Source organism: Leucopleurus acutus (assembly GCF_964270905.1).
Source record: "Leucopleurus acutus genome assembly, chromosome: 8".
NCBI classification, from domain to species: Eukaryota; Metazoa; Chordata; class Mammalia; order Artiodactyla; family Delphinidae; genus Leucopleurus; species Leucopleurus acutus.
The window spans coordinates 15929293-15945594 of NC_139151.1; the positions used below are offsets into that span (position 1 = coordinate 15929293).

The 16302-nt window shown below is 52.1% G+C and overlaps 1 protein-coding gene across 1 annotated transcript in view; it reads right to left on the reverse strand.

Annotated features, from left to right (window-relative positions):
• CEP164 (centrosomal protein 164) overlaps positions 1-16302 on the reverse strand; it is a 70365-nt gene that overhangs the window by 28879 nt on the left and 25184 nt on the right. The window contains exons 5-8 of the mRNA XM_082845530.1: positions 10354-10509; positions 9823-9957; positions 9109-9186; positions 765-1148 (exon numbers count right to left, since the gene is read on the reverse strand). Of these exons, the coding sequence (XP_082701656.1) occupies positions 765-1148; positions 9109-9186; positions 9823-9957; positions 10354-10509 (753 nt within the window). The remainder of the gene's footprint in view (positions 1-764; positions 1149-9108; positions 9187-9822; positions 9958-10353; positions 10510-16302) is intronic.

Below are 16302 nucleotides of genomic sequence, written 5' to 3' on the forward strand. Positions count from 1 at the left end.
GGAAGGAGGGCCAAGTGAAGCAGAGTGGAGATGGTTAGAAAGTCGGCAGTGGGGAAGTTTGATGGGTTCCTAGGAAAACAAGATGAGAGTATCTTTTCCAGGAAGTAGCTAAAAGCTCTTTAAATGAATTCCCTCACCATCCACCTGGAGGAAGGGTGGGACTAAGGGCTGGAAAATAAAGATGCCAAATGCTCTCACAGCTGGGTCCTACTTCTATCCATCCGAGTCACTGGCCTGATCTCACCAAGCAAGACTCCCGTGTCTTGGGTTGTTCAAAGGAGCCAGAGAGACCAATGAAGAGTCTTCTTGTAACCTAACTGACCAATGCCGGGGCAGGACACTCCCAAACGTCCCCCCCACTCCCCTCAACAGGCTCCTCTCTCTGCAGGAACACAGGCTGCAACCATGACTCACCCCAAACTGATGTCAAGAAGTAGGAGGGGGAGGCAGGAAATGGCAAGAGGAAGTAAGTGGGAGACCAGAGGAATAGGAATACCCCAGGAGGTGCCAACGGAAAAGCAATTTTCTGCTCTGAATTTCTAGTGCCAGCAGGTTTGGAGTTTCATTCAGGATTTTACTGCCTGCTGGGTCTGGGCATATTTGTCACAATTAAGGGTTCTGGCTGATGTTGCCGACCCATTGCCGGGCCTGCAAATGCAGCTCCTGACTCAGTAATAAAGATGAAGGGAGAGCAACGTGCACAGGGCACGAGAGAGCAGCAGAGGGCTGCAGCCAGCAACTGCCCGCGGGACAAAGTGACTTACTTCGCTCGCCTCTGATCTGCTCTCTTTCGGGACGGAAGCCTCCTTCTTTGGCTCCTTTGCTGCCTCTTCCTGCAGGGAACCCTCCTCTCTTGCATCCACCGGGTCCTCTGGTGCCTCTTTTTTATTGGCTTTGGCAGGCTGATCGCTCGCGGGGTCGCCCCCGGGGTCCGCCACACTCCTGGACATCCCGGGATCATTCTTCTCATTCTTTTCTTTTTCTGGGAGCCAACTTGCCCCTCTTCCCTGTTGCCCTTGGCCATCGGCACTGCTCAGGCTGCTATCTGCACCTCGGCCGAAGAGCTTGCCAGGAGTAGGGGGGCTGGCAGCATCGGAATCCAGAGAAGTGTCCTTCTTCTCCTCTGGCGGGCTTGTTCTTGGAGATTCCTGGGGAGCAGAAGACCGTGTCAGAAAGGAAGACGTCAGGAATTAATAAAAGGGTTTAGAGACTTGCTACAAGACGGAGCTGCCATTCCTTGATGCCTACAGTTCTGAAACCAATGGCTATCCCACACCTCAAAAGCATTTAAAAACACAGATTCCTGGCTCCAGCCCAGCTCCACTGACTCTGAAATTCTATGGTGATGTGAACACACCCAACCTGACCCCCGTCCACTGAGGAGCTTGGAATCCAGTGCACTGCACTATACAACTCTGTCACCACCCATCACTTTCTCGAGTAATAAATCTGGCTCATTCCAGCCCCATTAGATGGCAGGCTCAGAAGTCAATATTTGTTTACGATGATGATGACGGAGAACCACATGAGAGAAAAGTACCAAGGTCTAGAGTTTTCATTTTTAAAAGGCAGCAGGGAGGAAATATCAGGAGGGTACCCTTCTTGCACAGCAATGAGGGTAGCTCTCTCCCTATAGCCTCCCCCTTAGGGAGGCTGCATAAGCAGCCCTGGAGCCAGGCTCCTCTGTCGGAGGACCATCAAGTGAGTCCTCTGGGCAGCAGGTGCCAGATGGGGTGAGGTGTGTAGAAGACCAATTGGGGGAAATGCCCATGAGGATACGGGAGGTGGGGAGAGGCTTGGGAACGCAGGTCTGAGACCTGTGACATGGGAGAGGGAAGGAGGGGGCTTGAGTAGGAGAGCCTCAGGCCACAGCACAGTTCTGAAAGGGTCTCGGCCCCATGGACAGTCCCGCAGCCGTCATGCAGAAATGGCCCTGCTCCGGGGCCCGTTGCACCCCATCAATTCCATCAACAAGCCCGGCCTTGGCACGAGCCGGGGTGGATCAAAGGTTCAGCAGCTGCAGGCCGTTAATCCCCCAAGGTCCCCTCTGCAGGGTCTCTTGAAAGGAGATGGGAGCAGGGCACCTCTACAGCTGCCCACCCTGCTCCTCGCTCACAAACCCCATGGTAAAGACCAGGAGAAACCTTTAGAGCTCCCAGAAGAGAAAAAGGAACTCCTCCCTTGGAAATACAGCCTGCGATCTCTCCTAGGCTCAAGCAGAGAAGCCTTCTTCCCAGAAAACACCTGTCCTAAACCTGGGCTGCCAGCGTGGACAACTTCTTGGCAGGGATTTTTGAGACTTCCTGAAGCCTGACCCTGGACACTCCAACAAGAAGCGTGATGACTAGAGTCCAGAGGGCCAAGGAAAAGCCCCAAACACGCCGTTCACCATGCTGTCTGCCTGTTAAAGGACCCACAGAACCCAAGGCCATGACCATCCACTGCAGGTCTGGCAGCTGACTGACAAGCCCATCCAGACTTTCCAAGGATGGTTAAGAGAGGCAGGAAAGCAGACCACTTCAGAGCCCGACTTCAGAGATAGAACACCCAGGTTCAAATCTTGGCTCCGTGCTTACAGGGACCCTAGGCCAACTGTTTAACTTCTCTGGGCCTCAGTTTCTTCCTCTAAAATATGGGGGTATGGGCCTATCTCATAAGATTGTTGGAAAGATTAAATAAGTTAACACTCACTGAGTGAGTAAAGAACAGAGAACCGCGCCTGGCGCACCGTAAGCGCTCCGTAAACGCTAACTCGTGTATTATGATGAGACCCACAAGTTCATTCACCGAGCACCTTCTATGAGCCAAACCCCACCGTGGAGACCTGAACAGGAAGATAGGTCCTGCCCTCAAGGAATTCAGCTGAGAATGGAGAAAAGTGAAACATCCCAGGTGGCCCTGGCTATGAGCCTTTACTGCCCAAAGCAAAGGGCACCGGACACGGTGGTGACGCTGTGGTCAGTGCCACGCCTGTCCCAGGGAGAAAAGCAGAGGCTGAACAGAGAAGGGGTGGGCTTCCCTCATGCCCTGGCAGCACAAAGGCAGGGTGCCCTCCACGGCTGCCCACCCTCCTGACACCCTAACTTATAGTGTGGAGGAAGTCTTCATAGTCACTGGGTGCAGAGGGGCCAAGATGAGCTCCTCCTCTTTGAGAGGCACCTTCAGGGCGAGGCCAGGTGTCCCCACAGCAGCCGGCTCTCGGCAGCAGCCAGCACGCAGTGACCGGTCTGTGGGGCTCCTGGATGCCAAGAAGGACGTGGGAGTGTCTCGGGGGGAGTGAGGGGGTCTGACTCAGCAAGCACAGCCAAGCCACCCCGGCCGTGCTCATCTCATGATGAAAGAAAGGCAACAGGCCTTGGATTAGGGGGCAGAAGAGGTGTCGGACCACCAGTTCACATCTCCTCACACGGCCCACAGCCCTTCTCACCCAGCCCAGTCCTGCTTGCTCCTCTGCGGTCATCTCCAGACACACGCATCCTGCCTGTGAACAAACATTACACCATTTCCCTGCTCTGCCGTGTGCGTTCTTAATACACACACAATCTACCCTGACAAGCTCCCACTGGTCCTCACGGCATCGCCTCTTCCAGGAAGCCTTCCTGAGATCAGCCTTCCTCATCCTCTTTCACAACAACTACTGTCTTATAACTGCTGACTTCCTTGCCTGTTGCCCTCACCAAATCAGCTCCCTGTTAGCCTCAGTGTCTAGTTTCTGGCACATAATAGGTGCTCAGTCAATGCTTGTTGACTGAATATTAAAAGTGATTAAGTGGGGCTTCCCTGGTGGCGCAGTGGTTGAGAGTCCGCCTGCCAATGCAGGGGACATGGGTTCGTGCACAGGTCCGGGAAGATCCCACATGCCGCGGAGCGGCTGGGCCCGTGAGCCATGGCCGCTGAGCCTGTGTGTCCGGAGCCTGTGCTCCGCAACGGGAGAGGCCACAACAGTGAGAGGCCCGCGGACCACAAAAAAAAAAAAAAGATTAAGTGGGTCAGTGCAGATATAGGAGTTCCTACTCTGTAAAATGGAGATGTGATATCCATTTTACAAAATTATACAGGGATTAGACTATTATTTGTTATAGTGCTTATGAAATGGAAAATAGCTAAACAAATATTAACTATTAATATTCAAGATGACGGAAAAACAAGTAACCTATCAAAAATCAGAAGACACCAGATCCAGGGGGAGATTCCCATTCTTACACATGAGAGAATATGGCCAGACTACAGAATGTCAGGCCCAGGCTATGCCACTCTCAAGCTAAAATTCTTCAAAAGAAAAATGTTCCATGGAGCTTATCCTATTCTGTCTACGTAAATAGTAAAATATTAAAACATGGCTAACATGAAAATAAGTGAACTTGCATTCCCTGCGCCCACATCAACTAACTGCAATGACAGGACAGCCAGGGGGACGTCTTGAGGGGAAGGACAGCAGGGGGAGACTAGGCATTTGTTGTGGATTATCCACAAATGGATGAACGAGAGCTGAGTGTCTGGAACACCCAGCTGACTCCACGCTCCCCTCCTTTAACTCAGCCCCTGCTCCTCATTCCATCGCGGGGCCCATGGCCTGAGGCCCGGCCCGGGACGCACACCCAGGCCCCTGCGCACAGCCTCCTGCGCCAGTGTTCTGCAGGGCACCCGGGGGATGTACCCACAGCACAGCTCTGCTCTCAGCTCAACCGTGCTCACACTCCTTCTGTCTCCTCCTGTCACAGCCCCAGGTCCTTGAGTATAAGGCAAATTCCTGCTGTCTTTTTCCAAAAAGACTTTGCCATCTGCATGAAGAGGGGGGTGCAGGAGAGTGCCTGTACGAACCATTTCATGAATATTTAACATATCCCCCCAAAGCTATGAGGTCTCCCATGCTGCAATCTCCCTGCTGCGGTCCAGAGCACAAAGGCAGGGGCCCTACATTCCACACGGCTCAGGAGGGCGAGAGTGGGAGACAGGGGAGCTGAACACCATGTCCTTGCATTGATCCCGTTCTGGGGAGACCCCCCCCACCAAGCCAAACACCAGTCGGTTTATTTTCCATGTCTCCTTCCCACCCAGTCGGTCTCAGTTCTTTGCACTGCTCCCCAGTGCTGTTAGCGCTTTCCAATCACACTGACATCATCCTGTTATTTCTAAGCCCAGCTCCCTCCCTCCCCTTTGATCTGCTGATGGTCTTTTCACCAGCACTACAAGGCCATCTGCTGCCTGCTCACCTACCCTTCAGCCTCCCCTCTTTCACTCCCATCCATTCTCAGTGTCTGTTCCAGGAACGTATCCTTTTTGATTCTGTAATAGACTAGAAACGGGTTTAAGTTGAAGGCAGGAGAGGAGGGGGAAGGAGACACAGAGAGAGAGAGAGAGAGAGAGAGAAAGAGAGAAAGAGAGAAAGAGAGAGAAAGAGAGAGAGAGAGAGAGAGAGAGAGAGAGAGAGAGAGGCATTCTTGCCATCCTACTGCCCTCTCATGGAATCATGAGCAAAGTGATTGTTGACAGCGAAACAGGGTAAAACAAACCACAGAATAAGCGCTCCATCTCAGGCTGCCAGGGCTGCCCAAAAGCGGGAAGAGGTGGCCAGCTCAGAGGACCCAAGGTCTATAAACTGGGACAAAAGCCGTTTTAAAGGGCATGGTAAGCAGAGGCAGCTTTGTCTGTCCTAAAACCCCCGTTCATCCCCACCACTAACCTTCCCCACCAGGAAAAGCCCCAGTTCCTGCCTGAGGTTAGAACGCAGGAATTCAACACTCCATGTGGCAAAAAGAACTAAATCTGCTGGGATGCTAGAGATGGGGGGGGGTGGGGGGAGTGTATTTAACACCTCCCACTCCAGACATTTCTCCCCATCACACTGGGTTGCCTATTTATATTAAAGAGGTTATAAAAAATATATTTAAAAGCTCTACTCCCCCAGAGAAGCATATAAAGATCAGAAGGGAAGCTTTTGAGAATCCAGGACATGTCAAAGAAGAAAATCCCTTTTTTTGTGGACGTTTGTAAACTATTATAGAGGAAAAATTAACTAGCCCAAGTCAAAGCACATTATGATTGATCCACATCGGGATCTTCAATCCACCAGCTGAAGCAGGGATCCAGTGTCCACTCTACCCAGGACCTGGGAAAGCCCAGAGAAGAAAAAAGCACAACACGACCTGCCAGGATACCCTCTGGTCCCAGCGTGGCTCATTCATTCACTCACCTATTCATCCACTCAATCGCTCAGCGAAACATACCCACGCACTTCCCAAGTTCCAGGGAGCAGGCCAGGTTCCAGACACAAACACTTGAACAGGGCACAATCCCTACTCTCACTTTGCTCAGTCTTGTGGAGACTACCCTCTTCCTCCAAAAGCCAGCGAGTCCCCCTGACACCCCATTCCTACTCATGGACATCCTTCCAGGCTCAAAACCTGAGCCACTGATTCCATCAGCATCATAAGGTCTTAATGGCAGATGGGAAGAAATAAAGTTATCATTTCAGAGAACCAGAAACAGAAGGCTTTGGATTTAATGCAAACAGACCAGGCCCCATTCAGAAGGAAGTGTCAGAGTAGAGCCAGATCAGGTTGATGACACTCAGAAAACGTGTCACGTGGCAGAAAGCATCAAAGTCACAATCAAAACATATCTGACTGCGCAGAGCCAAAAACGGGGACAGTTTCTGAGGCTACAGAGTGAGCCTAAGTATAGCATGGGGCCTGCCCAATGGCTAGAGCTGCGTCAGCTGCGAGAGCCCACCTACACGTAGGTGTCAGCCAGCATTCTCAACCTCAGCGCACCTGGGACCTTCCCCCTAGCTCTCAAGGTGAGCTGAAGACCAAGAAGAAAGAGTCAGAAACAATAAGACCGTGGAAAGGGATGGTAAGGACATAAATAAAACATAATAAGGAAACATTTAAATCCATGATACGGGCACTGCTGTTTCACTGGTCAGTTTTGTGGTCATTCTAATAAATGTGAGTGATCTCTTTCAGTTCAAAGTCTTTAAAAGAATTTTCTATTTTGTGAAAAGTTTACCTGACCTTGCAATCAATATTTCAATGTCTGGGGAAATCTGAGTTGTTGACTTCATGATTTATTGGTTGTGTGAATACTTTGGACATATTTAGAGAAAGCTTAATTGTTAAAAATTAATAAATTAGACAATAGACCGAGAACAAATAGTAGGCAATGTTCTTTTTCAAGTAGAAGAATGTATTGGGGTTTTTTAGTTATTACGACGACATGATGAGTTTCAGGTTTTGTTTGTTTGTTTGAAAGAACATTCTGGGACTTCCCTTGTGGCGCAGTGGTTAAGAATCCTCCTGCCAATGCAGGGGACACGGGTTCGAGCCCTGGTCTGGGAAGATCCCAGATGCCGCGGAGCAACTAAGCCCATACGCCACAACTGCTGAGCCTGCGCTCTAGAGCCCGCGAGCCACAACTACTGAGCCCGCGTGCCGCAATTACTGAAGCCCATGCGCCTAGAGCCCGTGCTCTGCAACAAGAGAAGCCACCATAATGAGAAGCCCGCGCACTGCAACGAAGAGTAGCCCCCGCTCCCCCGCTCACCGCAACTAAAGAAAAGCCCGCGTAGCAACAAAGGCCCAACCCAGCCAAAAATGGATGGAAGGAAGGAAGGAAGGGAGGGAAGGAGGGTGGGAGGAAGGGTGGGAGGGAGGGAGGGAGGGAAGGAAGGAAGGAAGGAAGGAAGGAAGGAAGGAAGGAAGGAAGGAAGGGAGGGAGGGAGGGAGGGAGGGAGGGAGGGACATTCTGGTGGGAGTGGAGGACAGACCAGGGAAAGAGATGAGAAGCAGCAGGACTGCTGGGGGGATATTCCGGAAGCTAGTTCCATCCATATTCTGCATTTCCCAGGCCTCGTGCCTTTGCTCAAGCTGTCCACCTGCCTAAAACATCCCTTCCACCTCCACATCTAAAACCTCCCTACTCTTCAAGACCGGGGTCAAATGTTGTCTCATCCAAGTTCTCCCTCATCTCTGGGCAGGTAATTTCTCTGCCCTCAGAACTCCTCCAAAGAGTGTACCTGTGCTCGAGCTCTTTATACACCTGGCCCTGCTTTGCAGTTTCCTAAATATTCATTTATTCAACGTGTACTAAGCGCTCACTAAGCACAGAGTGCCCAGCATCCTTTCTCTCCAACTGCACACTCCCAGAGGCCCGCCCAGCCCACTCCTTACCAGTGCTGGGATCGACCACAGCACAGCTGCCACCACACAGCCAGCATTCGACAAATGCTAAGCATCTGGACAGCATTACACCTCTGTTCAAAACCTCCCATGGCTCCCAATGCTGATGTAACCCAGTCCCAACTTCTCAGCTGGCACTCAGGTCCTCCACGACCCAGCCCAACCTACCTCCACAGCCCCATTTCCCACTCCTCTCCCACACGCACCCTGGGCTCCAGGCAAAAGAGACACCCTCGTGCTCCGCTCCTGTGCAGTGCCCTGCAGCTGGAGCTCTCCCTCACCACTCGCCTCTGCTCGTCCGGTCCCACCCACCATCCTTCCTGGCTCACCTCAGATGTCAGATTCTCAATAAGGCCTTTCAAACGGACAGGAGACCCCGACTTCTCCCCAGCCACAACACTGTGTTTTACCACCCTGACGGCGGCCCTGCATTCCACTCCGAGTCCCAGCTACGTAAGTCTCTCTTTTATGAGACTGTAAACTCTTCGAGGGCAGGGACCACAGCTAACTGAGGCGTGTGTGGCCAATAGCACCTAGCAAAGTGCCTCATGTAGAAACATTCAATAAACGGTGGTTATCTGAGAAATGAGTGAATGGATGAATTCCTTTCCACGCTTGTGCTTCCCCAAACCCCAGAAATCCCATCTGGACAGGACTGGGACAAAATGGTACTCTTTCCAAATAAGTCTCCCACAAGGAGGAAGGCTTAAGAAGGGAGGAGGGGGACTTCCCTGGCGGTCCAGTGGTTGAGACTATGCGCTCCCAATGCAGGCGGCCTGGGTTCGATCCCTGGGTCAGGGAACTAGATCCTGCATGCTGCAACTAAAGATCCCGCATGCCGCAACTAAGACCCGGCGCCGCCAAATAGATAAATAAGGAGGGACCTGCCAGGCTGAGGCATCTGCCTGCAGGGGCTCCAGGCTCTTACCTCATACTCGAAGTCACCCCCCAGTGCCCCGATGTCCAGGTGCAGGTTCTTAAGAAGCTCACTTGAGCTTCGGACACTCTGAAAATGAAAACGATGGCAAGGAAACTGGTCAGCCCAGGGGGCCGAGAAGCTCCTCACTGGTTATACTTTCTGGGTCAGACCCAGCAGGTATACAGACTGAGCAAGGAATGAAGCTGTGGGCTGGAAAATCATTTTCACTTATTTTCAAAGTAGCACAGAGGTTAGCCCAAAGGTAAAGACAGCTCAGCTCAACTATCCACCAGCAGATGAACGGCTAAACAAAATATGGTATATTCATACAATGGAATATTATCCAGCCACATGTGCTACAACATGGATGATCCTTGAAAACATTATGCGACATGAAAGAAAGGACAAAGACAGTATGATTCCACTTATATGAAATGTCCAGAATAGGCAAATTCACAGAGACAGAGAGTAGATCAGGGCCTGGGGAGAGGGGAGGATCCAGAGCTTTGTTTAAAGGGTACAGAGTTTCTCTGGGATTATGAACAAGTTCTGGAGATGGATAGAGGTGATGACTGTACCACACTGTGAAGGTAGTTAAGGTCACTGAACTGTACGCTTAAAAGTGGTTAAAATGGTAGACATATTTGACCACAATTTAAAAAAAAAATTTTTTTTTTTCATAGCACAGAGGGTTTCCAGGCCAAGAAAAGGATTCATTCTTACCTGGTTGTCACTCTCCGCCTCATCCTCCTCATTGGTCTCCTCTCCTAAAGCCAAGAGGCTGAGAGCATTCTTGTCCTCATGGATGGAGCCCAGGAGACCCTTTGTACACGCAGAAGTCTTGAGACCCTGTGAAGTCTCCAAAATAGAGAAGGAAAACCAAGCCACTTACGGGGAAGACCCTCAGCTGCCTTCTCCTCTCTCTTTCTGTTTAGATGGCTCCCAGAGCAAGCCCACCACCTCCAGGAAGCTGACCCCAGCAGCTCCAGCTCACTGATCCCTCCCTGTCCAACTCCTGCTGCCCTGGCTGCAGGGACTGGGAAATCACCACTGCAGTCCCTATGCCCTGGGTCCATCCTCCACCACCCAGAGCCCCTGTTCAGCATCCTCCAGGTGTGACTCATCTTCCCTACTAGATTATGAGCATTAAGGACTCAGCCCATGCCCTCTATTTCTCATCCATGGGTCACGGTTCCTAGCATGGAACATGGAGGCCCCACGGTAACTACACTGAACACAAGAAAAAGCATTTACCATTGAGAGCTCTCCATGCTGACCAGACTCCACCGAGCTCCCCAGGCTCACGCTTTGAGATCCACGAAGAGCAGAGGGCGGGGCATCCACCAGGCCCCTTAACGGGGCCAGACCCCCGAGAGGAATGTGGACGGGGGCTAACGGGGAGCCCAGGGCCTGGGCAACAGAAAACATCCTGTTACAAACCCAAGAAACCACAGGGCTCTGAGAGTGTGGAGATGGATATAAAAATAAAACATCTAAATCCTGCCCGCTCAAATTTAAACCGCCTCCGTTCGGAGGCTGCTAATGAAACACAACATCCAGAAATTACCATCGTGCCAGCCGTGTGAGAATCACGGGCTGGCTTCCTGATCCTCGTAACTCTGGGCCTGTCTCTCAGCAAATGGTTCTTTCACATCTGGCAGATGCTGCAGAGGACTCTGCTCTCCCTCCGAAGCCACAGAGGAAGTTGGGGGGTTGGGGGGAGAAGAGACAAAAGCCTCATCTACCAGCATGAGAAGTCTCAATAGATAAAGTTGAAAACGGATGAATCAAGAAAAAGCAGTCTAAGCATATTATTTACAAATATGGAAGCAAACACTGGAAGAGAGCCGTTGCCTCTGGGGAGGGGTACCCACACCCGAGAACTGCTATATTTCGTTCTATGCCTTTTGGCTCGACTTGACATTGTTTAATAACATGGGCATGTATTACTTCAATTAAAATAAATATTAACTATGAAAAATACACATGAGCAACAAAAGAACTCTCTTTCCGCTCTCCACTGATGAGGAAAGGGGCTGGAGGGAGCCTCGCCAGAGGACTGTGCAGGCCCCTCCTTTGCCCTGTTCTTGGGATGGCCAAACGAAGGCTTTGTACCAGTGAGGACTGGGGAGAGAAACCAACTGGGTGGCAGAATTTGTGAGACGTTGGGTCGCTCACGGACTCTTGGATTCTCAGTTTACTCATCTGCAAGACAGAGATGATGTGTGTCTTGCTACTTAAGAAGGTTTGTTGAGAAATTCAAATGAGATACTGACAGCAAGGAGCATGTGTGGAGCGTGGCCCAGGGCTACACCAGCGCTGTGGAATTGCTATCATTACAGGGATTCACATCACAAGAGTCTGGGCTTAGAAGCCGAGGCAGGATAGCATTCTGGGGACAGTTTACAAACAGCTCTTTAAATATCCTCAAATTTAAATTGTATATAAAACAACACAAAAATTCCATTCCTCTCTAATCCTATGGGGACTGAAGAGAGAAAGGGGAACCTGAGGAGGTCAGGCAGAGTTCAGGTGGCCCATCTTCTCACCCGCAGCTGGGCCTGGGGCCAGACCATCGGGTGGGCTCTGAACACGACCCATTTCTGCATGGGAAGGGCATCAGATGCTTATCTGAAAGGTGACACGAGACCCCCTCCCAAACCTTTGTAGGTTCCCAGTCACCTGGCCTGTTGCAGGGTATCTTCGTTAGGCAGAAAAGGAGCTGATAATAAAAAAAATTGGCCAACTTTGCCTGAGCCCTGGGCACCGGGGTAAGCACCTGTCTCATTTCACTGTCAAAACCATCTGAGGCCACAGTCCCCACAAGAGCAAACGGAGACTGGTGAGGTCAAGGCCCCTGCCCCAAATCATAGGGCCTGCAATGAGGGCAGACGTGGGACCGGAACGCAGGGCAATCTCTAAGCCAGTATTGTACACTGCCTCCTGGCTACGGCAGAAAAGGAGCCCAGGAAATCCGCTCTGAGGTGAACTGTTAGCAAACCCAGCCTGCTCCCCGCAGCCAGCCGAGTGGATCAGCGAGTAAAATTCTTCCCATACTATATTTATGGAAAATTACAGACTCCTAACATGGCTAATTTGCTAACGTGCTGGGGGCCTGAGGGAGGGAGACAGACCCGCTGAGGGCTTTGTTCTCCCAGGCCTTTACCAAATCAGCGGTTAGTAGGGAAATTATACATCCCTGGCTCCTAGCTGATCACGCACTATGGGCTGTGCGTGGCGTTGTCCTTCAGAGAGGATAAACTTGCTGCCATTGGGCTAATTAAAACTGTCAGGATAATCTGCAGCTTATCTGATATTTATAGTGCTACAGTAGTTATTAGAGCTAACGGAGAACCAGGGCACGCCAGCAATTAGGAACCGAGGTAACAACTGGGTAAAGCCACGGCTGGGCAACAGCCGAAGAATAGCCGGGGGAATGCAGATCGACCCCCGCGGTGGTCTGGGATCCAATCTGACTTCTGAATGAAGCTAGCGGTGACTCTTTAAAGGGAAAAGGGGTCGGAATGACAGGGCAAGCCCAACCCTTTGGTAGATCCCAAGAGGGGAGGAAGTGAAGGCTCACGTGGTCAGCACAAGCCTGACACAGATTATTCACATGGTTCTGGAAACCCTGGGAAGCAAGGAGCAGAAGCAGCTCACTGAACGGCAGAGACAGCCTGGGCTTCAGCCTCTCATGACAGTGTTAACTCTAGTTCTGTGTGATTCCCAGAAGGGACTAAGTTCAGAGGCTGGGGTAGGGTGTCTACTTGGGAGGACCTCTTCATAACCAGCTGATGGGGAAGGCTTCCCGAATCCTGGGACAGTACCTATATCTTGCATGAGTGCCAGGATAAGTGCCACCTTGCTCACCCTCAAAACTGAGCATCGTCAGAGCATGTGAACCACCCACGAAGTACAGTTAGGTCAAGGGAAGGGAAGTCTAGATACCCTCAGCCCCTATCTTGCAGGTGATGGGGCAGAAGAAACAGGAACCGCATGTCATCCCACAAGATGGCCATCCTGGGTGGTTAAGGGATCAATAGTTACCAAGGGAGGACAGATAACAGGAAAGCAGACCTGCTGGCTGTGTTAGGGTGTCAGCTCAACCTGCTCCCTCCCTGCCAAGTTCACTGAGCCTGAAGGCCGTGCTCTCTAAGAAGCCTACCTGGTCGAGAAGCTGCATCTTGCCTGGCTCTGTAGCAAGCCCTCTGCTGGAACTCAGCTTGACCAGCCCCTGCCTGAGGGGGCTGCTGCTTGGCTGGAAACGAGCTTGCTGAGAGGCCTCCTGCCCAGCCGGGGCGCCGGCCACCTTCTGAGGATGCTCCCGCGTCTCTGGCCCCCAAGACAGAAACTGGGAGCTCATGGCTCTGATGGCCTCGTGCTCGCCCTCACTAGACATCCTGGAAGACTCAGCTGCCAGGCGGCAGACCACGCTGGCAAGGTCTCTGCACGGCCTGTCCCGCGCGCTCTCGGGCGGCCCCGGGCCCTCCAGCCGCCTGGAGAGCTTGAACATCTGCAGGATGTGCTGGTAGAACCTCTGGTCCTCAGAGTAGTCTTCACTCTCTGACTGCTCCTCGGCAGAGCTCTGCATGTGGGACAACTGGGGCGCCAGGAAGGGGCTGGGGTGCTGCTCCCTGGGTCCGGGGCCTGACTGACCCACACCCCGCTCAGATCCCCGTGAGCTCTGCAGGTCCCACGGGAAGTTGGTCACCTCCCCCAGGACCTCAGAGCCCAGGTGAGAGGCCAGGCTGCTGCTGCTGCTCTCCAAGTCAGGCCCAAACCTGCCCAGCCTCCTGTCCTCTGCAGGGGGCTCCAGAGAGCCTGGGGGTGGTGTCTTCTCACTGGCAGGAGACCCTCGAGGGGCCTGCGAGGCGACTGCAGGGGCGCTCTGGGCTGGTTCTGAGACCAGGGTATCGGGGGGTATTAGCAAGAGCCCCTGAGGTGGACCTATGGCTGAGGCCCCTGGAGCCTCAGGGTCTTCGGGCTCTATTTTCTTGCTGCCCCAAGGGGCGTCCTTGTGGACAAGCTTGGAGACCTGTCCCATCCACAATCCCGGGGGTTCTCTCCTCCTCCTGCCCCTGCCCATGCTGCCCTCTTCCCCAGAAACGCCCTGCCAGCTCTGGTCTTCAGCTGGGCTGCTGACTAACAAGAACGGCTTGCTCTTCCTGGCAGGCAGCATGGGGTCAGAAGAACAAAGGGACAGGGAGGGATCCTCCTCAGGGGATGGTGAGGGAATGGGGCTCTGGCCCTTGTCCCCCCCGGGGCCAGTGGAGCTCCGCTTGGCCATGTTATGGCTGTGCTGCTCCCCTTTCAGCTGCAGGCCCTTGAGGGCTTCCAAAAACTTCAAGTGGACCAAGGCCTGGCTCCTGCTCTCTAACGCATCCTGCCCGTTCCGTAAGGGCCTGCTGTGGTCAGGGCCCAAAGCGCCAGGTTTCTGCTGTCTGGTCCTCATTTCCAGCTCTTCTATTTCAGGGTCTGAAAACCCCAGGTAGATTTTCTCTGTCGCCTGCTGGGGCTTCTCCAGACCCTGCTGATCACCTAATTCTGTCCTGCAGTGGGCTGGGGCCCTGCCTAAGATTTTCTCCACGTCGGCAAAGATCTGGTGGGTTCGGGAAGCTTGGCCCTTGAAGAGTGGCTGTAGCTTGCTGGGCAGGGAGCCCGTGAGAGACCTAGGGATGTCAGCCAGCATACGTGGGCTCTTCCCTTTCTTAAAGGAGCCCTCACTTCTAGCCTGCATCTCTTGGTCTAGGTCCAGATCAGCCAGCCCAGGTGCTGAGAGAGGGGATGGGCCACGGAGAAAGGAGGAAGAAGGCAGAAGTCCCTGCTCAGGCTGTGTTTCCTAGATGGGTATATAAACAGGCAGAGAAAACTAAGACAAAGCGCTTCTGATTTCTACTTGCTACCTTAGCCCTTGGCAAACCCTTAGCAGAAACCCACCCTCCATTTAAAGAAAAACACAAACCCATGAGGGAAGAAAAGCTAAAAACTCCCTGAACTTTGTTCTTGGCAAACCCTTAGCAGAAACCCACCCTCCGTTTAAAGAAAAACACAAACCCATGAGGGAAGAAAAGCTAAAAACTCCCTGAGCTTTGTTGTTTTCTGGGCCCTAGTTTCCTTATCTATAAAGAGGAGGTTCGATGAGGTCAATGGCTTACAAACCTTGCGCCATGGAACCCACATATTGGTCCGCCTGGTACCTTGGGGGCTGCTATGGTGGGCATGTGACGGGGAACAGGCATCACCAAGACCCACACCCCCAGGTTCAACCAGAGCAGCTCCACTTCTTTATCCACTGGCCCTCTATGGGAGAACTGATGTGAAGACAGGGTTCCATTGCTAACAAACGTCTGAAAATCACCAACTAGATTACCCCAAAGGTACCATCAAGCTCTCAATTCTGTGATTGGTTAATTTCATAAAATCCACCATCCTTATCAAGGACTATCAGAAAGAGTCTAAGAAGGGAGGAAAGAGGGGAAACATAAGCAGTGAACCGAGCCTTGGGAACTTGGACTAGGTCTTCTACCAAAGGCAAGAGTTGGTACTGCTCAAGAGAGGTCCACACAGTCAGGGAATCTTGGGGTAGACAAAACCATAAAAGATCAACCACGTCCTGCATTCACCCTAAACTCCACCCAGCTCTCCTGCAGAGAGCCCAAACCACCTGAGCCCGGTCGCCCACCTGGTCAGGCCTGCCCCCGGACACACTGGTTTGCGCCTGTCCTGAGCCCTAAGATCCAGACTGGCAGCCCAGCGCAGTCCACTTGCCCTCAGCTCCTGAAGCCACAGGAGGAATCCGTTTTAACAGGGAGCTCCAGGAACTCAGTCACACACCCAGAGCTCAGTCTATTACCCAACCCTCCACCCCAGAACCCTCACTTCATTCCCTCTCTCACCTTCAGTCATGCCAGAGCCTGCGCAGATGCTGATTATCATGTAAAATAGTCCAAGGTTAGTGAAAAGCCCATTATACATCTTTTACCTTTCAAACACACGGCATTAGAAAATTCAGCCTCTTTGGAAATTACCTGTTCTTTTCTCCACCTGGAAGAATGGACTTGCTGTCTTATTTCTCAGAACCATGATTAGTAATATTGGGGTGGGGGGGAGTAACTGGAGAGCTTGGAAATGATTAAAAGAGCTAAATTCATCAGCAACTATCCAATGTCAGAACTGACACCTTGCAAAGGAAGGAAGATGGAG